Source organism: Myxozyma melibiosi (genome assembly GCF_037950935.1).
Source record: "Myxozyma melibiosi strain Phaff 52-87 chromosome Unknown BZA70scaffold_1, whole genome shotgun sequence".
Classification (NCBI taxonomy): domain Eukaryota; kingdom Fungi; phylum Ascomycota; class Lipomycetes; order Lipomycetales; family Lipomycetaceae; genus Myxozyma; species Myxozyma melibiosi.
Genome location: NW_027042915.1, coordinates 2449434 through 2470395, shown reverse-complemented (window position 1 = coordinate 2470395; position 20962 = coordinate 2449434). Strand labels below are relative to the sequence as shown.

Here is a 20962-nt window from a genome sequence, read left to right as displayed (position 1 = left end):
GTCTAGATTATCGATTTACGTATATTTGTCACTAATATCCACACACGCGCTATAATCAAGGACAGCGTTCGGCAGACGCGACTAGGACTGATTTAGATATCAGGCACCGGGTAACTCCCCTGAAAGCTTACTTGCAGAAGTCCCAACTCCCAAAATTTTTTTGCAGACAATAATCTTTTGCCTTTGCAGCGTAACCCAGTTTTATCTACCCACACTGATTACAAGACCAGCAAGATGTCTTCGAAGAAAGTGAAGACGGGAAAGAAGTCAACGTCAAAGGCGGTTGCTGCTGCTAAGCCTGCTCCTGTTGAGGAAGAGACTGTCTCTGGGATTTCCGGGGCTACTGACTACTCCCTCGAGCAGACCAAGAAGGCTCTCATGGCACTGTTGAAGCATATGGAGAAGGTAGCAGCTGAGGGCGAAGTTGCAGCTGACGAAGGAGACGATGCGTTGTCTGGAAAGAAGCGCAAGCTGAATTTGCTGTCGGACGACCCGTCGGATCCGGCGCAGTCAGACAAGAAAGCGATTTACCTTGTCGTCAGCACCAAGAAGTTTTTGAGCGATCGGTTGGTTATGAAGCCAAAGCGCATGTATGTCTGGAATCTGTGTTGCCCATGTTTATGGGAGAGTTGCTAACTGTATTCAGTACTGTCCCGCATCCTATCTACAACAGCGATACCACCTCGATCTGCCTTCTCACAAAGGATCCCCAACGTCTTTACAAAGACATCTTTCTCCCGTCGGATATCGGCGACGACGACCCAGTTATCTCAGGGTCTCTAGCCCGTATCATCGGTGTCTCTAAACTTCGAAGCAAATTCAAGACCTTTGAGGCTCGCCGACAACTCAGAGACGGCTACGATCTATTCCTTGCCGACGATCGTATCGTTGCGATGCTTCCCCCTCTCCTAGGTAAAACCTTCATTGGAGTGAAGAAGATGCCTATACCGATCAGATTTCTTGGTCCTACTGGCAAGAAGAACGAGGAGACGCAGAAAGCTGTCAAGCAGCAGCTCAGCAAGAAGAAGCGCGCCGAGATCTCCCCTGAGGAGGAGATCGAGCAGGAGAAGAAGAATATCTCGGTGAAGCGAGTGAAGGCCGAGTTTGAGCGGACGCTGAAATCCGCTATCGTTGTCTTGCCCGCTGGTGCTTTGACAACAGTCAAGATCGGTTTCTCGACTTTTACTGCCGAGCAACTTGCTGAGAATGTGGACGCGGTGGTTGAGGAGCTGGCAAAGAGCGTCATAAAAGGAGGATGGGACGGGATCAGATCATTGCATGTTAAGAGCACGGACAGCATCAGTCTGCCTATCTTTTTGACTAAAAGTCTAGAGTGAAAGGTTTTGTTGTGTATGATAGATCAGCAAAAAGTTGGTTATTACGTTTTAAGATTGTGTAGACTTGATTAATTCTGTCCTCTAAAATGTCCTCATATACGCCGATCAAAAACACCACCACAACTCGCATATGAAATCATGCAGTCCAAAAGCATATACTGATAGACTAACGGGGGTTATGAGACCAAAAGAGTAGTAGCATGAAAAACAGTCATGACCGCAAAAGAAGCATGCATTCAGAAATTATTAAGAGTACAACATTTTGGGTTTGTGTAGGATCTGGAAAATAAAGGGAAAATGAACAAACAAAAAAAACAATAGGACGAGACGAAAACAAAGAGCCAGTAAACAGACAACTATACAGCCGAAGAAACGCATTTAAGTCGGCAAATAACAGTGATAAACGGACATTAGGAATACAAGACGGGCTATTTAACAAACAAGAAGCCCAAGAGGCAGACGAGCGATTATTAAGAACAAGCAAAAACGGTCTATAAGAAAATCTTCAAACCATGCGAATTAATTCGTTAAGTCAAGGAGGCAAAGTCAGAGATGCATAATGGCAGAATGATTTATCCACTCTCCAAAAAAATCGGTTCTTGATTGCTGGATGGCAATGGGAGCATGAGCAAAAGATGGCAGGTGAGAGTAAGAGCATGACGTAAGGAGAAAAATGGTGAAATGATGAAGATTAATCTGCCCAACCACCAACAGCATCAACCCACGAAGGCAGACAACTTCCCTCCTTTCCTTCGACATCGACGATATCTGTGTCGCATTTGCAACGGCATCCAACACCATTCTCACGCTCGACATCCCAAGAGTCCCAGTAGCGATCTTCTTCTCGGTCTCTCTTGCTGTGCGGGTCCCGGACGTAAGGCGTTCGCGGGAGTTGTTTCTTGGGGGCGTTTCCGGGGCAGTGCTGGATTGTAGTATGACGATAGCCAATGTCGCGGAAATAATGAACTTGTTCGGGTGCGAGGAAGATACCAGCAGCAAGAGAATGGACGGGAGCATCACCCCACCGCTCGTTCCAGAAACCGCCACTCCGGTCGAGGTATTGGAAGAAGTCTTCGTACTCTTTACTTCTGAAAAAGTCGAGTTTGGCAATCTCAAAGTTACTCCAGAAATGGCAGAGGTTATACTTTTCGCCATTCATGCTCTCGGGGTCGATATCTGGAGGGTCGCGCAGCCGGTATTCGTGGTCGTAGGGCTTCTTTTTGGCGTTTTCCTTCTCCTTCTTCTCGGCCTTTTCTTTCTCTTCGTCGGTCAAGAAAACTTCCCACATTCCTTTGGACGTGATATTTCTGGAGCGCCTAAAACCAGCGGCGTACCGGAAAAGATTTGGAATGGTGTCGATGAGTTCCTTGATGACGATGGTGAAGCCGTAGACCTTGCCGTGCTCCTGCATGTAAACGAAAGGGTCGTATGTAATGTCGCAGAAGTACTTGACATCGGGCTCGACTCGCCAGTACCATTCGTACTTTGCCAGCATAGGATGCTTGTAAAACTTTCCAGAGTAGAATCGGCACATGTGGTGATAGGAAGCCATCCCACCGTACATGATTGCGCGGTCGCCTTGGAGAGCGATGCCTTCCGCGATTTCTTCCTGGTCGGCCCAGTCGGGAAACTCCCATAGGTCAGGAGAGATTTGGCCAAACTCGATGACAGACTCTGTGACATTCTGGACGCCCTCACGGAAGGTGGAATTGAAGTCGCCGTCGTTGAGGAAAAGATAAGGGTAATGGTACCAGCGATTGAAGTGCCGCTCCATCGAACGCATTGAGTCTAGAACACCAGGAAGTTCCTTGTTCCGGGCTAGGATAACAAGGACCGCGTTGGCACGAGGCTTGTCTACATCCGGGACTCTGCAGCCAACAGCGAAGGGAGGGTCTATGGTGTCGTTGATGGCCCTGGACAAGAGATATTAGCGTTTAGCGTACAGAGAGGCGAATAGAAGAGGCGAGGTTCTGAAAATAGAAAACAATAGGAAACGCACCTTATGCTGGGCAGCCGGTTGACTTCGAGAAAGCCCGAGTTGGCCGAGTTATTTGTTGGCCGCCAGCCAGGCAGGAGGGCGAAAGTGATGAGGAGGAAAGGCAGGGCGATGACGAGCACGAGAGGGACGGATATGCGCGGACTGAGGCGAACCCGACGACGCAGTAAGCTCGCGCTGACGCGGGAGTGAGAAATATCAGACACTAAACGGCCCGCGGCCTCGCACACGCCTCGGACGCGGCGGCGGACTGCGGACATGATGAATGAGGGAGGGGGATGAAAATTTCTTTGTGAGGAAGTGTAGATATCCAAGACGCGATCATGGCAAATTCGGAGAGGCGGCGTCGATAGCGGCGCCCTGGCGAAAGGGCCGACCCTAACCCGGCCGAGGCAGCCACTCGCACGCCAGCAGCCCTCACAAAAGAGTTGCGATGTTTTCTGGATGTTTTATTGTTAGCTGCCGGTGCGGGAAGATTAGTAGTTTTAATGTCCGTAGACTGCGCGAACAGAACAGCGGAGCGTTGCAGAGATGTCTGCCGGCCACCGGCTCCTCTATCTGCCTCCTTCTTGCTCGACGGGCAGAGACCCTGTCGCTTACTGATAGAGCGTAACTTGGGAGGCGTTTATCAGCCGGACGCGCTACGCTCGGCAAACTTCCTTTCGCTGTACGTTATTTGCTTCCAGAGACTGAGCATTTACCGTCCTCTGCTTGGATTCAAGCAATCAAGACCGCAGGCAGGTTACTGTATTCTCGCTGCTCTGTTCATATGTGCAAGCATGCTTAGTCAATTCTTTCTCAGTAATATCCTACACTCTTCCAGAGGCCCAGACGCTCGGGACCCACCCGATCCAGCACGTTTGCCCCCCGGTATCTTAACCAGCCCCTCGCGATCCTAACTAACTAGTCAAACGGCTCAATTCTTCTGTGGCTTCGTCGCGCTCCTTCGTCAGCCGTGCGACCACCCGCACCGCGGCGTCGTGGTAGTATAAGGCTGTGCTCAGGTCCTGCCTTGTCTTCAGCAGCTCTTGTCGTAGCGATAGAGTCTCGAGCACCAGTGCGTCCCACTCGTTCTGGAACGTCTGCATTAGAGATGGGATACTTGCTTGCGCGGGTGCCCGCGCAATTGGCACCGCCGCGTCTATTTTCAATTCTGTTAGCACGGCTCTCAAAATCTCGCCCCTTCACCGACTAAAAATACGCAAACACCTCGCAAAATCCAAAACGCGAAAAAAATCTCAAAACTGTTGGGATCGAACCTTTGACCTCGATAACTTCCTCCATCGTCAACGGCTCGTTTGATACAGGATCAACTCCATTCTCTGCAACGTAAGCCTCTAGTAGCGACTTCTCGAACGGGCATCCTATTAAAATATGTGTATCAGCTATACCGAACCATCTATATCCTGCGTCTTCGACCTGGATCCATCGATAGCTTACCGCTCTTTGGCGAAATCACGGGCACCTTTGGCACGGTTCCCGAAACTAGAAAACAACAAACCGGGGTCAGCATATCCTGCCAAAAGCAAATCAGAAGCCAAACGCATACTTACTACCACACAGCATTGTCTCTTGTCTGTAGATCGGTCAACAGAGCAACAACCTGAAGTTCGCCCAACGCAAGAAAAGAGAGCGTCGCAGAATAAACTTTTATCTGCATATCTGCCAAAGTGCTGTGACTTCCTCGCTCAGAGAGAAATAAATCTGTCGCGCGTTTTCTGTTTCCTCTTTTTCTCTTTTTTTTCTCCAAGACTGGTGCTATTCTTCTCCTCTGCTGTGCAAGCGCATACTTCTCGGTTTTCCGGCTAGCTTCTTATTCCAAACCTGCGTGGCGAGATACAAGCCTCTTTTGTCCCGGCCCATGCCGCGAGGTCGTCTGCTTGCGGGTGGACGACGGTCACGCAGACTGAGAGCCTGAGCCGGGCCGGCGTTGCTAGCGTGCTTGTGCAGCGGGGGAACACACACAGTTCCATTGCTGAAGATTTTATAATAGTTTCTGTAATGGTGGTTATGGTACCGATAAGAATCCTTCTTGTGCTTGTGTTGGGCTGAAATCAGAGGCTTCCACGTTTCTAGTCGCCTGGGAGCAGGAACACATTTTTATAACATGTAGAAATATATACTTGATATTCACATCTATGCAATACTTAAATGCTCCAAATCTATTTACAAGTTCCATCACTACCTTCTGTAATCTTTCAGGCATGTAACCTTCCACTGTTCTCCTTTCTTGCGCTGTACATCTTCATGCTTTCATCTTCTGAGCCGGCTCAGCATTCGGTCTCTGTGAATATAATGTCCGGCTCGAGTTCCTTCCCGACGCGACGGCGGCCATGCAATAAGCGGAGGAACTTTTGAATCTGTCCAGACAATCAAGCTTCTTTCGTCGCTCAATCAAAGAAATGTTTTTTCTTCGAGCCTCGCTTTATCCTTTCTAGATTTGGGTGTTTCCAAGGTTGCGGTCTTCGCTTCCCACGTTTCCTTTTTAAGAGCAAAGGTGTCTTCGGTCTTTTGATCTTTGGCTTGATCTTTGGCTTCGGTTTTCGAACCCTGAACCGCTCTCCGGATTTCTTTCCAGATTGCTTTCCAGATTGCTTTCCAGGTTGCTTTCCAAATTGCTTTCCTTGTTTCTGGACTTCAGCATTCTGATCAGCTTGTGGTTTGGCTGTGGGCCCAGATTGAGCATCACTCTCTGCAGATTCAGCCTCACTATTTTCAGATGGAGCCCTCCTCGCTGGCATTGCGATCCTAGAGGCCTCTTTGATCGTCGTAATTGTCTTCTGAGTAGGCTGTATACCCTCAGCAAGCATCGCTTCGATGAGCTTCAAGATCTTCTTCGTTTCACCACGTTTCAAGAGCCCCAACATAAACTCAGTATAGTGGGAGGCATCGCGCTTGACTCCAAGCGAGGGCATTCGGTCCAGCAAGATCTGTGCACCCTTAAACTCGCCAAGCAGAGCCAGATATCTGAGCATGATACTGTACGATCTGCTGTCCAGTGGGACTCCCGATAGATTCATCTCGGCGATAATATCCTTGACGCCATCAGAATTGTTCCTCTCAGCATACATATACAGTATACGGTTGTATATCCGCGCGTCCGGCAATATGCCCTTCTCTGTCATCCTGCTTTTAATTTTCTTCACAAGACCGGGAAATTCTTGAGCCGGACGACTACGAGCATATGCGTAGAGCAGGGAGCTGAAAACACTGCTGTCTGGCCGAGCTTTCAGAATATCAAAATAGCTGAGCAAAGTTTCGGCGCCCAACACCTCGCCTCGCTCGGAAAAGAGCGACATAACCGTCGTGATATGGTGCTCATCGATCCTCATGCGCTTGTCCACCATCTGGAAAAAGATCTCAAACACTTTCTTGTGGTCATGCCGATCCTTGTACGCCTTGAGCATCAGATTGTAGGTCTTCTCGTCCGGCTGGCGACCGAATTTGTGAAGATTGTAGAAAATATGGGCTGCGCCTTCGGCGTCGCCTTCGAGGACTCGACACCGCAATAATATATAAATGCAAGAGTACGGGACTCGCTTAAAGCGCTCCAATATCTCTTTGAATAATATATTCACCCGCTCCATATCGCCGATATCTCCATATGCTTGCATGACGATATTGTAATGCTCCGTTGAAGGCTGGTGGAGACTGTCGAAAAACTTTTCCATTTTGGCGTAGTCCTTTAAGGCAGCCAACGTGTGTAGTTTTAGACTGATCAGGGTCTTGGCGCCGGGCTCGCTCGAATGCGTGTGCGCTTCGTAGTATGCAATCATTTTCGCGGCATCTTCTGGGAGACCGCCCTTGTTGAGAAGATGGACAATCACATGGAGGTCTCCGAGCTTCATCTCGTGTTGTCTGATGAGCATATACACCTTCTTCGACATCAACGGCGCCTGGAGTTTTGCGAGCATAGGTACTATCTTTCGACAAATTTTCTTACCGACACCCCCTAGATTCTTCAAGATATACCCCACGCTCGAAAGAAGCTGGTTTTGTTGACCTTTCGCGATGCCTTGGATGATCTCGTGCAGCTCTCGATTGAAAGTCTGACTATCGATATCGGCAAAGACAGGGTTTGTTCTGTATTTGTTGATACTCCATAGTACCAGTAGAGAAGCAGAATCATCATCAAAGGAGCAGTGGCGCTTGATCATATTCCAAAATGCATCTGCCCTGTATTCAAACTTCTTGACACCTTCCATGAAAACATCGGGAACGAGGTCGACGAGACCCAACCGCAGCAACGCCCAGAGATCGTATTGATAATCCAGCTCTGTGCGCATACTCTCGGGGGTATCGTTAAACAGCTGCAGAATGTGATTCCAGTGTCGTTTCATCTTGCTCGCTCGGAAGTAATTGTAGACTTCGTAGCGCATATCCATCATGCTGTCGAATGTTTCCGGTGACTCTACACATAAGCTCCACAGAAAGCCGACATGGTCCGCCAAAAGGATATTATGCGAGGTAACGATTTTTTGCAGAGCATCAGCCCGACCTTGCGGATCAGGAGGTACGACGCTCAATGACTTTCGTCGCCTTAGAGCTGCCTTTGTTTCCGCTTCTGATAGTGTTGACAGATCCGATGGAGGTTCGTATAAATTTGTCGGGTCCCAGTATTTTCTACTGTCGACGACTAATGAAGAATTGATGATGTCGTCGAATTTTGTGTTTTTGTCATCTATGAAGAAGAATTAGCATTTGCGTGTCAAAATGAGCCAGCTACGGCGTTAGTATATTCAGTACTTACCGCTCTTGTTTAAATAATGGCTTTGACTGAAAAGTCTCCGCTTGTCGGCCGAAATGTTGCTGTTTTTATATCCAAACACAGTCGAGTACTTTGCAGCGGCCGAGCGCACGAAAGCAATTGTCCGAGCAGAATAGAGAGCAAACTTGAACGGATTGTGCAGTCTTCTCTTGTCCACGTCGCTCCCGCATATCGAACTCCAGCAACTTTCCATTGACCACAATAATAGCTCATCGTGATACAGACGAAATGGCCGGCCTAGTCCGCGACTGCTGGACGTGGCTGCTGACGTGCCCAGTATCTTGGCTAGATGAAATCCGATAGTCGACCGAAGCTGGACCAGTAGAGATCCCGGCGACCGATCGGCCATAGCTGTAGATGTAAAGAGTAACCCAATCGACCACGCACCCGCTTACTCCGCAGGCGTCTGAATTGTGGTCTTTAGTGGTCCGGCTGGGTTACTCCAAAATCGGATTTCTCTCGCTGCCGGAGCAGGAAAACGAAGTATACCGACGATCACGTCTATGGAGCTACCGCCTTTCCGAAAAGAAAAGAAAAAAGAAAGCGACTCGGGTAAATTTCACCTAGTACATAAGCCAAACAGGATATATGCCGATAAAACTCTCATCCCATGCCCAGCAAGCGCGACAATGCTGTTCGTGATTTTTTCGGTGCTGAAGCTCTTCCTCGCTTTCAATCTTTTTTTTCGCTTTTGTCGAATTTCGTCGGGGTCGTGGAACGACACCCTCGGGCTTACCGCGACGCGCACGGCAGCTCGCTCTGGGAACCGACCTTCAAAGTCCCAAAACTTTTTTGTTTTTGCCATTGGGACTTTTTTTTCCTCTCCGGCTTGTACTCTATTCCATAACAACTGTCGCGTGTGCAGCTACAAGAGGTCCAGCCATGAGTTCATCATCTGCAAAAGGGGTGCACAAGCCGTTCAGAGTGCCAAAGTCGATGCCAGACGGCGTCCACAAGCGGAAACGTTAGTAGTCGTTGCGAATGAATCAGATCAATCGAGTGAGAGATAAAACTAACATGCGATGGAATAATCTAGTCGAGAAGATCAAGAAGACGCTCACGCACAATGCTGAAGTGAAACGATCGTACAGAAAGACGCTGAAGAAGATGGGTCTCGAAGTCCCAGTCGACCCGCGCCGAGCTGCTGCTGCAACCAGTACCGACGCTGCTACTTCCAGCGACGAGAATGACAAGGAAGTCAAAGACGAAGTAGATGCCGACAAAGAAGACAAGGAGCAAGAGCCCGCTCAAACAGACGACGACTCTCACAAGTTGCACGAAGAACGCAAGCGAAAGCTCTCGAGATTCAAGAGGGAAGAGGCCAAGGCGGCTGAGGTGCGCGCTGAGCGCGAGGCCCGGCAACGGGAGCAGCAGAGACGCGCTGCGGAGCGGAAGGAGAAACTTGCTGTCAGGGAGCGGCATAAGAAGAAGATGATGCAGTACACGCAGCGTGGTCAGCCGAAACTGGGTCCTAAGGTCGATGTTTTGCTGGATCGCATCCGAAAGCAGACTGCTGCTACGAGTTAAGAGGCTGACGACTGATAATCCGTATTTGGGGCTACAATGGCGTTATGTTTGGTTTTGCTTCATGTGATTTGATTAATAAAAACACATCCTCATTCTACTTGTATTCGAACGCATAGATAGAGTATTTATTCGAACAGGTATCGACGCTCAGGGGACGTTGCCCGTACAGGAGACGCTACACGATAGGGAGACGCTGCTCGGAAAGGAGACTCTGCACGGACAGGCGGCGTAGCACTAACAGGCGACGACTGAAGCGGCGAGCTAAAATAATTCGCAGCAAACCTGAAAGAAACCCCGTTGCCGTCTTGCTGCTGGACCTGTGCCGCGGCAGATTCCCCTAGACGGTATCTATTATTGCGTGGAATCAGCGGAGGCGCCGGCAGGCCGTACCAGCGCCGGGGGATAGTGTAGCATCGAGCGTCGGGGTCGAAGCAGTAGTAAATCTCCCGGATGATTTTGACAACGCATGACAGACAGACACAAAGAATTGCAATGGGTATTGAGAGCAATAACAGGATGAAGGTGGAGATGGGATTTGACACCAAGAACTCTGGATTCCAGTTGCAGCTGACCGAAGTGATCAGCTCTTTAAACGATTTGAAAAAAACCACAACACCCTCGTTGAAGTTATCCAGAAAGTCACAGCTTGTCTCCCTAAATGCTCTTTCGCAATTAATGACAGCGTTTGCAAAGGTCCTGGTCAGACGTATAGGTCTCCTGTAATCAACGAGCTCAAGCAGCCCAATGCCAGACTCCTCCTCTGATGCTACATTGCTTCGCTCGATCACAGGCCCATTAGGAGGTAGCAAAGGAATCGGCTGCAGAGCACCACCAGGAGTAGGACGCCTTGAGAAATTAGAATCGGGGTCGGCACTGTTGTAAGTGGTCGCGGCCGACGCGTCTGAAGTCTGCAAGGTAAGCTGGGGTCTTGATCTCGGGGTATCAGTCGAGGTGACTGCAGGACCTACACGAGGACTTTTGAAGCTATTAGAAGAAGCCATTCGTGAACTGAATAGGGTAGATGTCTTTCTTTGACTGGGGAAGAAAGAGTTATGAATGTTCACAAATATCGATGTGGGCGAGAACTGATTCCAAAGCAGGCCAACAAATAAGCTTTTCAGGGGGGTCGTTCCGTGGGCCGCACATATCGAGACCAGGATGAATCATTGCCACATCTCAATCTACAAGAGACATTGACACGCAATGACGATACGATCATCGTTTAATTTCGCAACCGCGACGCTAGATGAGGTGCTGGACGATCTCTCTGTGCGGTTTATACAAAACTGTCCGCCTGAGGAGCTGACGTCGGTAGAGGTACGCTTTCTGTATACATGGTGTTTTGATCTAGATATTGCAGTCTGGCTAACCAATTTGTTCTGTTAATAGCGAGTCTGCTTTCAAGCGGAGGAAGCCCACTGGTTTTATGAAGACTTTATCCGAGCAGAAAACCCCCAGTTACCATCTCTTTCGCAAAAGAACTTCACCGCCCGGATATTCACACACTGCCCGCTCCTCCGCAAATGGAGCGATGTTCACGAGCAAGCGTTTGCCGATTTCATGCAGTACAAGACACGTGTCCCCGTGCGAGGTGCTATACTTCTCAACAAGAATCTGGACAAGTGTATTCTTGTGAAGGGCTGGAAGTCCTCTGCGAGTTGGGGTTTTCCAAAGGGTAAAATCAATAAAGGCGAGCCGGACGAGGATTGCGCGATCCGAGAGGTTATCGAGGAGACTGGATATGATGTTTCTGCGCTACTGAAGAAGGAGGATTATATTAATATTACGATACGAGAGCAGCAGCTGAGACTGTATATTATTGCGGGCGTTCCGATGGATGCTGCGTTTGAGCCACAGACAAGAAAAGAGATTAGTGTGAGTTGTTGGTGCTGAGTTTGGATTGATTCACGGTACAAAGTATACTAACAAGCACATCAGAAAATTGAATGGTTCAAGCTGAGTTCGCTTCCGACGTATGGAGACTCGAGAGACGCAGCAGCAGCGATAAAGAACGGCCAGGCGTCGAAGAAGTTCTACATGGTAGCGCCGTTTATGAAGCAGCTGCTGAGATGGGTGAATGAGCACAAGCCGCCCAAGCCTGCGAAAAAGACTGTGACGTATGCGGAGCCGGTTGTCGCTGTGCCGGCGGTGCCTTCGAATACGATGAGTATATTCGATCAGATCTCCGCACAACTGAAGACGAATAGCGGACCGTCTACACAGGAGAAAGGAGCGGTCAAACAGAAGAAGCAAAACCGGCCAAACAAGCAACAGAAGATCCAGGCTAGCCCTGATACGACAGCGCAATATGTCGCACCCGTGCAGCAGCAGCAACTACAGGAACCGCAACAAGTCAATGCGTATACCCAAACTACGCCTATGGCTGACACTCGGGCACAGGCTGGCGCGAATTCGGCTGCTGCTCAGTCTATTTTGTCTATGATTCGCAAAAACTGAGATTGGTTGTGAATAGTTCATTTTTGTATACGTTTCGCGGACCACAGGGCGCGGGCACGGGATTGGAGGGTTCTTTTGTACTGCTAAGATATTTTTTATAACTGTATTGCATTGTTGGATAATTCTTAATAATAAGATAAGGATTAATGTACAGAAAACAATCAGAAAGCTATATACAATAAAGAGAACGCCAAAGAGATATGTACGATATCGAGACCCCGTACGACGATTTAGACCTTGTGTCGGTACTGCGCAAGCATGTGGAAAGGAGACCAGATGCCACGAGGACCGTCGTTGATAGAAGAGACGGGGTGGGTAGGACGGACGAGCTTTTTGCCGGAGGAGTTGCGGAGCAGTTTGGCTTTTGTGACGATTTCGGAGGGAGACATGTTTGCGACGCCAATCGATTTTTTCTTTCCGTTGACTGCGGTAGAAATTGTCAGCGGTTGATTTGTAAAAGCAAAAGTTAGGAAGACGTAGGAAGACGTACGATAGTGGCCGGTGATGAGGGGCTGGCCGTGTTTATGGGTGACCTCGAATTCGATACCGGGGTTCTCTTTACTGAACTTGGCAAGGTTTTCGTGAATGTATTCTCTGCGCAAACGTTAGCGGTCGTTCTGAAGTAAACAAAACAGAGACAATTAAAATATCAAACATACCGCATGCCAACTGACGAAGCACCCCGGTTGCAGTACCGGAAGGTGAGTTTGCGGCACTAAAGCGATGGAGGAAGTTAGCAAAGCTGCGCAGGCATTGCCGCGCACGCGGACCTGGAAAGACAGAGAGAAAGACATACGGGAAGCACAAAGGCACCGACGCCATTGCGCATGACGGAGATTCCGCGACGAACTGCGTTGACTGGCATTTTGGATGGAATGAAGCAGAGCAGTCTTGGTTCTCGGGAGTGGTGCTGGCTGTATTTGATAAATATTTTCGTGGACGAGTGCTCACGTGACTATATTATTCACGTGACTATATTATGACTAAGATATCTGTCATCAAGTCTCCGAGATCTGCCCTAACCAGTGCAGGCAGTCAGATCTGCGGGCGCGTGCAACTTGCATTAGCAAATCCGGACTACGAAGATGGACGCGTGTGCGGTCGCAGATGGAGAACGCGCTAAAGTAAGACAATAACGGACGAGGGGCGAGGCAGAAATATGCAGCCGACTATTGTGGACGGGTCTACCGAATACTTCTGGCAGCCAAAACCGGGGAAGAATGAATTCATAGACGGCATACGCGACGAGCAAAGGCTGAGCGGTGACAGAGCGGAAGGAGAAGAATGGTGGACTGCATTCCAGATGCGGGTCCCCACGCCGGTCGCTGAGTAGGCCAGCAACCAGAGCCGAGCAGATAAACACCTGGATCGTCCAGCAGAGGGGGTTTTCCCTGAAATAACAGCAATCTGCAATATCGAGCAAATGAGCTGCGCGTGGAATGCACACGACCGCTGCCGATAGCGCGTCGAGTCGCGATCTCGCTTCGCGTGTCTGGCTAATCCGCCACTACTCTAGTACAGCGTGCGGCTCAGGGCGGTGCACAGCCAACACACGCTGGATGCGCGCGCCGGGCCAGGGGGCGCTGAGGCGGGCGATTTAAGGTTGCGGCCATGCATTAATCTGCCTCGACGCGTTTCCCCTTGATTGAACTCATCAAATCCTGCTCTCCTTTCCTCTGCCGGTCCTGCTCAAATATTCTCCAGCCGTGCCTCCTTCTCTTCTTCTCCTTCTTCCCTCCTCCTCCTCCTCTCTCTCTTTTTCTGCATTCGCACTCATCCATGTCTGCGGCAATCTCCCGTCGCCGCTCGGGCTTCGTTGGAAGACCCCAGTCCATGATCGTCGACTCCTCCGACTTTGACCTCGAGTCCTCCTTCTTCCGCGTTGCCGCCCACTCCCGCCAGAGCTCCTCGGCCACCTCCTCCGCCCTGTCCTCAATCGACTCGGCCTCCTCCTCAAACATCGCCTTCTACGACGACCAGGACCAATCCCACTCTCTCGTCCCCCAGCATGCCCAGCCATCTCTCAAGCAGGCCCCGTCTCAGTCCCAGTCTTCCTCTCTCTCTTCCCCCTCGACCGTCCTGCCTACAAAGCATGGCCTGAGCCCCGAGAAGGATAGCAAGAAGAGCGTGTTCGGAAGAATGCGTCTCTCGCTCGACCGCCGTCGCAAAATGCCGTGGTCAAATTCGAGCAAGAACAGCAGTACGGCGTCGATCACACCTGCACCTCAACCTCCCAAACCGAAAACCCAGAGAAAGTCTTCTTCAACCTCAACCTCAAATTCATATGCATCTCCCACCTCGTCTCCGACTGCGGCACCGCACCAGGGTGTATTACAGAAGCAACAAGAACAACTGCCGCAGGCGCAGAATGAAAAATTGCAACAACCACAGCAGCAGCAAGAAAAGGAGCAGCAACCACAACCGAAAGAACCAGAGTCCACGACTCCTGCACAGGCTGAACCCCAGCGGCAACAACTGCCAACGCGACAACTGAGCACTAGGCTCACATTCGGCTCCATCAGATCATCGCTAAACCCCAACTCTGGCGGCCAAATCTCCCCCACAATCAAACTTGTCACCGCATCGCCGGTTACCGAGAACGGGTCGTCGTCCCCATCCACTCCTGGCGAGTCTTCTCTTTACATTTCCACATCCCCGTCCTCCGTGTCCTCGGTCTCGCCTTCGCCAGTTAAGTCATCTGCTATGAGCATCGATCGGCCGGTTCCCGAGACGATCATGGAGGATGATCCCGTGACACCTACGCGAATGCCATCGACTACTCAGGTTCCCCGTTTACGAGCTGCGCCTCGTCCTCGTAAAGGCCCTGCTAGAGCTCGACCGAACACGATCGTCGGGTTTTTCAGACAGAGCAAGGCTTTTTCTGCACCAAAGATATGCGACGTGTTTGGCATGACTCTTACTGAGGCAACTATGGCCACTCGTATGAGTGTCGAGAACGGTAAGTAGTTCTGCTCCAGCTCAGAAACTTTCTGTGTGCTAATATTTGACTAGATGACCCGCGATACTGGGTTCCTGCCATTGTCTCGATCTGCGTCGAGTTTCTAAACAAGTACGCGCTCGAGGAGGAAGGCCTTTACCGTATCTCTGGAAGTGCCTCAGCCGTTGAGGAACTCAAGAAAGAGTTTGCATTCTGCGGTGAATCTACTGTTCTTCGTCATGGTGTACACGACGTGCACACCGTTGCGTCGTTGCTCAAGTCGTACATCAGACAACGTAAGTCTGCATGATTTTCAATATTCCTGATCGCGTTGCTAACATCGCTACCCAGTCCCCGAAGAAATTGTGGCTCCCTCACCGCAACTCAGTGCGATACTGATGAACAGAACGAGCAACATTCCCTTCACAGATCTACAGGACTACCTAGCAAAGCTGCCTCCTTACAACTACCACACTCTATGCTTCCTCTGTGGGCATTTTGGCAAGGTAGCCGGCAACTACAAGCAGAACCGGATGCCGCTCTCCAACCTGGTCCTGATCCTGTGCCCCACCATGAGAATGGACAGCAAATTGTTCTCGTGGATGGTCGAGTTCACTGATCAGTGCATTGGAGATCCTAGTCGTCCACTGGTGCGCTACAGTGAGCAGATCAGTCTGATCGAGGAGACCAGCCGCCAGGGACTGGAGTAGGTCTATCTCCCATATTTACGAAAACAGAAAATTAATACTGCCAGGAAGAGTAAAATAAGTCCCTGGAATGATTGTTTAGCAGGAGTTTTTGTCGAATTAAGTGTATGACTGGCTTGGTCTGTCTCTTCTGCCCATGCCTAAGATATACACATGAAAACACGGTCAGGCATCTAACGATTTTCTTTTACAATGTTTGGTTTTGCAATTTGTTTTATTCATACACGCTCTTTTTTTGTTGATTTCTTAATTTCCGGTTTCTATCATATATCATATAACTTGGTTACAGCTTTGGCATACAATGTATATACCATTATCTACGTTCGGTAGCGCAATATCAAAATAACATCTGTGTTTATTAACAGTATATTGGTAAATAACTTTTTGGAAAGAAATCCAGACCCTTGACGATATTATACAAATGCAAGAAAAAAAATCAAGAAACGAAACCGTAACCCATCAAGCAAGGAGACAAACAAAGAAATGAAGGAAAGTGCAGACAACCGATTACTTCCGTTTTGACGGTCTAGTAGTCTTAAGAAGAGAAGAAGGGGGTTTCTCCTCACGCTTCTTCTTCTTTGACTGTCCCTCGTCGACGGCTTCACCGTTTGCATCAACCTCGACAATCCACGGGGCGTCCTGGTTCTTGCCCTTGTAACCCCACTTCTTGACCCATTCTCCCGTGGCTTCGTCGTAGACTTGGTTGCCGGTGTTGCGCTCCTTGGTGATGCCTTTCTGTTTGGCAAATTTCTCCCACTTGGTGGGAGGCTTGGGGGTAGGAACCTGTACAGAAAAAGAGAGCGGGTTAGATAAAGGCGAAGAAAATAAAGATAATGGAAAAAAAAAGACGGATCATGGAACGTACAGGCTTCTCGCGCGGGAGTTGGTAGACGGTATCAGGCAGCTTGACAAAGACGCCTTCACTCGTGCGTGCATCGCCACCGGTGCGTCCGCCGGTGACGACCGGCTGAGCAAGGAGCTGGTTGACAAGAAGCTGGGCGGAGTCGCGGGCGAGCGCCGTCAGGTGCGCCTCCTTTGCAGCCTCTGACTTCATTGCCTCTGCGTCGAGCATGTTTGAGTCGTAGAGAGCAAGATTGCCCAAGTCATAGTTGACCGGGACCTCGCGGTCGACGGTGACTGGTCTGGCGGAGACGGGTATATCAGACATTGCAGGTGCTATTACTGTTGATGTGCTGAGCAGACAGAGATCTCGAAATATTTTTCTGAGCGGCCGTCGTTGGGAGTTCTCGAAACTCTGGGCGGCCGAGCACGTGGCCGGGCGGAAGCGGCATAAGCGTCGCAGCGGCTGCTGCACAGAACACGGCGAATCAGTTAGGGGCGAGGCCCGTGTGCGATGGAGCAAAGCCTCATCTCAACCAGCCAAAGTCCCGCCTCCGCTCCTCCGTCTGCGCTCTTCCTCAGCTGCTCGCCGGTCTGCTAATCCCCGTCTCGCTCCTCTTTTCTCGCTGCTTATCTGCACAGTTGCTACTGCCTAATCATGGCTTTACAGCCTGACGAATTGCTCGAAAAGGTCCAGGCTACGCGCGATGAAATCGCTCAGCTAAAGGAAAAAGTCGACGCGCGCCGCGAGGAGCTTCACGACACCGACCGTACGCTTCTCTTTTGTCTGTCATTGTATCTTGCGCACCCTCCGAAGCTGATTGATTGTTTATCTTTTTATAGTCCGTCGCGAGGCCACCTCCATTGACCCGGTTCCGCGCCCGAATCTCCGGGTTCGGCAAACCCTCAAGGGTCATATCGACAAGATATCGGCAATGCACTGGTCCACCAACCGCCGGAATCTCGTCTCCGCCTCCCAGGACGGCAAGCTCATAGTCTGGGATGCTTACACAGGCAACAAAGTCCACGCGATCCCGCTCCGCTCGACCTGGGTCATGTCCTGCGCTTACTCTCCTTCTGGTAATCTCGTTGCTTCGGGCGGCCTCGAAAACGTTTGCTCGATTTACTCTCTCAATTCCGGCAGCAGCCCCATCCGCACCACCCGCGAGCTCACCGCTCACGTCGGTTACATCTCCTGCATGCGCTTTCTCTCAGATCAGCGCATTCTCACCGCTTCAGGCGACAAGACCTGCATCCTCTGGGATATCCCCTCCGGCGCCCAGGTCCAGGAGTTCACTGAGCATCTCGGCGATGTCATGTCGGTCGATATCTGCCCTACTAACAGCAATGTTTTTGTTTCCGGCGCCTGCGACGCTTTTGCAAAGGTTTGGGATATGCGGGAAGGCGGCAAGTCTGCGCAGACGTTCCGGACACACAAGAAGGATATCAACGCGGTGCAGTTCTTCCCCGACGGGCGGGCGTTCGCAACCGGCTCGGACGACGGTACTTGCAGATTATACGACCTGCGCGCTGATCGGGAACTCATGGTCTTGAGCTCACCGCCGTTGGATGTCAGCGTTACTTCAATTGCCTTCTCGCATTCCGGCCGTCTGCTGTTTGCCGGTTATGAAAACAGTGAATGCAGAGTACGTCTTTCATTTTTTTTTTTTCAGAAATCTCTATTTATTCGGCTTGCTGATATCATTATTTATAGATTTGGGATGTTCTGCGAGGAGAAAAGGTTGGATCGATCAATGGCCATCAGAACCGGATAAGTTGCCTGGGAATGAGCAACGACGGTATGAGCCTTTGTACCGGATCGTGGGATGCCACCGTAAGTTTTGACTGGTTATGATTACTACTTTTACGACAGTGTTTGCTAACAGATTGATTATTTCAGCTCAAAATCTGGACTCTGTGATGTATTTTTTGTTATGCAGGCTCAAAAAGGAGGGTCTCTATGAAAAACACTTCTAGACTCCTCTCGTCCTCGGCCATAAAATCACGTCGTCTCTCAACTTCTCGAACAAAATTTCAGCGCTATCTCTCTCGCTGACGGCTTTGTATTGGAAAAACTTCAGATTGACGACTTGTTTGAGGGAGCGGTCTCTTACTTTTGAGCCAGTTGGCATGTATTTGTATTGTATAGTTAATTCTTCATGTGTCTGTTTCTTTCCGCGACTGTTTTGGTAGTCTGCATCATTCTTGTTTCTCTCTCTCTTCTCACTCTTCTTTTCTAAGCATATCCTTATGATGCAGCACCTACGAGAGTATCCTGGTTATGCATTTTATGGCTAGTCATTGTCCCCGATCAAATATGTAGTATCATTTTGTCTGTCTTCGGTGTTTTAGTTTTCTTGTCTTGTTTCCTTCGCCTTTTGTTCTCTTTCTTGGTATTTGATCTACTAATATAGAGTCATCCAAATAATTCAACTTCCTAGACAGCTCCTAAAAACCTCTACGTCTCACTAGATGTATCGGAATGCTCGTGTATTTACAAGATAAACAAACAAAAATTACTAACGCAGATAGAATGGCATCAAAGCAAATAAATAAAAAATCATGGACCTGAGGAACCAGTAATCAAAAATCGAGCATACAAAAACGGGATTCTGCCGATCTTTAGTGGCACGCGTATGGCACATATATACACAATATACTCGACAACTTAACAGTCTTTTCTTTCTTCTCCCGTATACTTTCCGTGACCAGCTTGTACAGCAGTGTTCATACTTTTGATCAGTTTAGACAATGACCTGGCCAGGGTCGATGAAGAGCGGCTGGAATTCAGCTTCGGGGGTTTCTTCGGTCGAGCTTGGGGGGGCACTGTTGGGAGAGTACAGGTACCACGCCTTGAGAGCGTGAATGGCAGCACGGGTCTCGGCCTCAGAAATACTCCGGCCTTCGCCGGAGCCGAGCAGGTTCGAGCCGGAGTAGACGCCGACGATGTAGACCGCTCCCATAGACGACCGACCGGTTTCGGCGATCATGCGGGAGATGGGCTGCGCCAGTTTCTCGCGCGCACAAAGACGGGAGAGCTCACGAGTAGGTTGCTCGAATCGGAAAAGCTTGGAGATGTCGAGTTTGCGGGACAGGATGTGGTTGAAGATAAACAGCTTTGCAGCCTCGCGCCCGCTGTGTAGGTACAGGCCTCCGATAATGGAGCGCACAAAGTCGCTCATTGCGGTCGAGTATCGCTGCACGGCGCGCTTGGTGCCGTCCTCGTTCTCTCGGTCAACGTACTCGGTCAAACCACCAACACGGCCAAACACCAGACTTCCGTACTTGAGGACTCCAAAGTAGTCAATCAAGTCCTGGTCTTTCTTTATTTCCACCTTTTTTCCGGTCTTTACAACCCTCGGCCGCTCGTGCTCGACACCCCAGCTACGCCCGACGCTAGTCAGCGCGTCATCACCGCAGTATGCCCAACGAGCCTCCTTGATGATCTCCATTGGTAGACGGGGGTATGAGCAGACGATGAATTCTGAAACGTAAAAGTCCAGCAGACGATTGCCTAGTTCGCTAAGCGTGCTGTTGTCCGGGAACGTTCCGGCCAGTTTGGAAGTAGCGCTGTTCAATGCCCGTGCCAGCGTCGTCAGTTCGTATTCAGCAGGAAGCTCAAGACGGGCGTGAAGAGCGACGAGAGCTGTGCATTTGGCGACCTCTGATGCCGGGAACGGGGCGACCCCAGAAGCTACCGTCGAGTTCGAGCGTGACATAACCGACGGGATGGTCAGTCGTTGTTGCCGCAATTCGGAGGAGAACAGAAGGGCTGAAGTCGGCCGTAAACTGCTCGGCGCGCATGTTGTGTATAGCCTCCGATTCGGAATACTGCGGTGTAGACCGTATACTCTTTGACTCGCTTCAGCGCGCACGACAGCAAATCCTAATATAACAAACAAGCATTAAAAACCATTCCTTCAATCCTTTTCAATCGTCTGGAGAAAACATACTGGAAACCGCTCCCCACGTGCCCGACGGTTGGCCTGGTAGTAGCATTGACGGCGACACAGACGACGGGTTGAGACGTCTGTTCACCGGACCAATGTGTCGTATACTCATCCTACTTCTCTAGAGTTCTCTTTTCCCTTGGTAGTCTGTTTATTTCGCTTGTCGATTGCGAGGGATGAGGAACAAGAGAGAGCTGTAGACAATGAAAAACTTCGTGTTAGTATATTCCGATGTCCTCGCATGCGCAGTCCGCGCAGTGCAATTACTCTGCACAATCAAGAGCAACAAACACACAGACAGCCAGAACAAACACAGGTCAACTCACAGTCTGGAATATGTCCCCTCTTCTCGTTGGTACGGATGCTAAACGGGGCTCCTCTTCGTCTGGAAATACGGATCCACGTCAATCCACGCTCTTCATTAAATTTTTTTTTGGCCGGC

General features: G+C 50.0%; 12 protein-coding genes across 12 annotated transcripts; 5 read left to right on the top strand and 7 right to left on the bottom strand.

Annotated features, from left to right (window-relative positions):
- BZA70DRAFT_33173 (ribosomal protein L1/ribosomal biogenesis protein) lies at positions 1 to 1683 on the top strand. Its single transcript, XM_064915036.1, has 2 exons — positions 1 to 590; positions 647 to 1683. The coding sequence occupies exons 1-2, from the start codon at positions 235 to 237 to the stop codon at positions 1335 to 1337; spliced, it is 1047 nt and encodes a 348-aa protein (XP_064771062.1). The 5' UTR covers positions 1 to 234; the 3' UTR covers positions 1338 to 1683.
- On the bottom strand, positions 1683 to 3671 carry BZA70DRAFT_33152 (putative alpha-1,2-mannosyltransferase). Its single transcript, XM_064915034.1, has 2 exons — positions 3337 to 3671; positions 1683 to 3250 (listed from the first exon to the last, which is right to left on the bottom strand). The coding sequence occupies exons 1-2, from the start codon at positions 3591 to 3593 to the stop codon at positions 2029 to 2031; spliced, it is 1479 nt and encodes a 492-aa protein (XP_064771061.1). The 5' UTR covers positions 3594 to 3671; the 3' UTR covers positions 1683 to 2028.
- A 418-nt stretch (positions 3672 to 4089) lies between these two features.
- Positions 4090 to 5070, bottom strand: BZA70DRAFT_33038 (Prp19/Pso4-like-domain-containing protein). Its single transcript, XM_064915032.1, has 4 exons — positions 4883 to 5070; positions 4774 to 4829; positions 4593 to 4697; positions 4090 to 4474 (listed from the first exon to the last, which is right to left on the bottom strand). The coding sequence occupies exons 1-4, from the start codon at positions 4897 to 4899 to the stop codon at positions 4233 to 4235; spliced, it is 420 nt and encodes a 139-aa protein (XP_064771060.1). The 5' UTR covers positions 4900 to 5070; the 3' UTR covers positions 4090 to 4232.
- Positions 5071 to 5479: 409 nt separating this feature from the next.
- On the bottom strand, positions 5480 to 8755 carry BZA70DRAFT_308802 (uncharacterized protein). The gene is made up of 2 exons (XM_064914866.1): positions 8084 to 8755; positions 5480 to 8014 (listed from the first exon to the last, which is right to left on the bottom strand). Exons 1-2 carry the CDS (start codon positions 8448 to 8450, stop codon positions 5724 to 5726), a joined length of 2658 nt encoding a protein of 885 aa, XP_064771059.1. The 5' UTR covers positions 8451 to 8755; the 3' UTR covers positions 5480 to 5723.
- Positions 8756 to 8983: 228 nt separating this feature from the next.
- On the top strand, positions 8984 to 9628 carry BZA70DRAFT_287353 (uncharacterized protein; the record flags this gene model as incomplete). The annotated part of the gene is made up of 2 exons (XM_064913943.1): positions 8984 to 9065; positions 9138 to 9628. 2 exons carry the CDS (start codon positions 8984 to 8986, stop codon positions 9626 to 9628), a joined length of 573 nt encoding a protein of 190 aa, XP_064771058.1.
- A 125-nt stretch (positions 9629 to 9753) lies between these two features.
- Positions 9754 to 10629, bottom strand: BZA70DRAFT_287352 (uncharacterized protein; the record flags this gene model as incomplete). Its single annotated transcript, XM_064913942.1, has 1 exon — positions 9754 to 10629. The coding sequence occupies one exon, from the start codon at positions 10627 to 10629 to the stop codon at positions 9754 to 9756; it is 876 nt and encodes a 291-aa protein (XP_064771057.1).
- A 153-nt stretch (positions 10630 to 10782) lies between these two features.
- Positions 10783 to 12174, top strand: BZA70DRAFT_254013 (Dcp2, box A domain-containing protein). Its single transcript, XM_064910748.1, has 3 exons — positions 10783 to 10945; positions 11018 to 11503; positions 11567 to 12174. The coding sequence occupies exons 1-3, from the start codon at positions 10832 to 10834 to the stop codon at positions 12083 to 12085; spliced, it is 1119 nt and encodes a 372-aa protein (XP_064771056.1). The 5' UTR covers positions 10783 to 10831; the 3' UTR covers positions 12086 to 12174.
- Positions 12175 to 12975, bottom strand: BZA70DRAFT_272747 (thioredoxin-like protein). The gene is made up of 4 exons (XM_064911717.1): positions 12882 to 12975; positions 12745 to 12800; positions 12576 to 12679; positions 12175 to 12509 (listed from the first exon to the last, which is right to left on the bottom strand). The coding sequence occupies exons 1-4, from the start codon at positions 12948 to 12950 to the stop codon at positions 12316 to 12318; spliced, it is 423 nt and encodes a 140-aa protein (XP_064771055.1). The 5' UTR covers positions 12951 to 12975; the 3' UTR covers positions 12175 to 12315.
- A 573-nt stretch (positions 12976 to 13548) lies between these two features.
- On the top strand, positions 13549 to 16077 carry BZA70DRAFT_308798 (uncharacterized protein). The gene is made up of 3 exons (XM_064914865.1): positions 13549 to 15044; positions 15098 to 15319; positions 15375 to 16077. Exons 1-3 carry the CDS (start codon positions 13865 to 13867, stop codon positions 15731 to 15733), a joined length of 1761 nt encoding a protein of 586 aa, XP_064771054.1. The 5' UTR covers positions 13549 to 13864; the 3' UTR covers positions 15734 to 16077.
- On the bottom strand, positions 16078 to 16990 carry BZA70DRAFT_272742 (ribosomal biogenesis regulatory protein). Its single transcript, XM_064911716.1, has 2 exons — positions 16596 to 16990; positions 16078 to 16513 (listed from the first exon to the last, which is right to left on the bottom strand). Exons 1-2 carry the CDS (start codon positions 16896 to 16898, stop codon positions 16238 to 16240), a joined length of 579 nt encoding a protein of 192 aa, XP_064771053.1. The 5' UTR covers positions 16899 to 16990; the 3' UTR covers positions 16078 to 16237.
- A 238-nt stretch (positions 16991 to 17228) lies between these two features.
- BZA70DRAFT_287347 (WD40-repeat-containing domain protein) lies at positions 17229 to 18491 on the top strand (the record flags this gene model as incomplete). The annotated part of the gene is made up of 4 exons (XM_064913941.1): positions 17229 to 17340; positions 17414 to 18216; positions 18285 to 18404; positions 18471 to 18491. 4 exons carry the CDS (start codon positions 17229 to 17231, stop codon positions 18489 to 18491), a joined length of 1056 nt encoding a protein of 351 aa, XP_064771052.1.
- A 528-nt stretch (positions 18492 to 19019) lies between these two features.
- On the bottom strand, positions 19020 to 20958 carry BZA70DRAFT_272739 (60S ribosomal protein L3). The gene is made up of 3 exons (XM_064911715.1): positions 20847 to 20958; positions 20524 to 20714; positions 19020 to 20456 (listed from the first exon to the last, which is right to left on the bottom strand). The coding sequence occupies exons 2-3, from the start codon at positions 20630 to 20632 to the stop codon at positions 19315 to 19317; spliced, it is 1251 nt and encodes a 416-aa protein (XP_064771051.1). The 5' UTR covers positions 20633 to 20714; positions 20847 to 20958; the 3' UTR covers positions 19020 to 19314.
- Between the last annotated feature and the right edge of the window lie 4 nt (positions 20959 to 20962).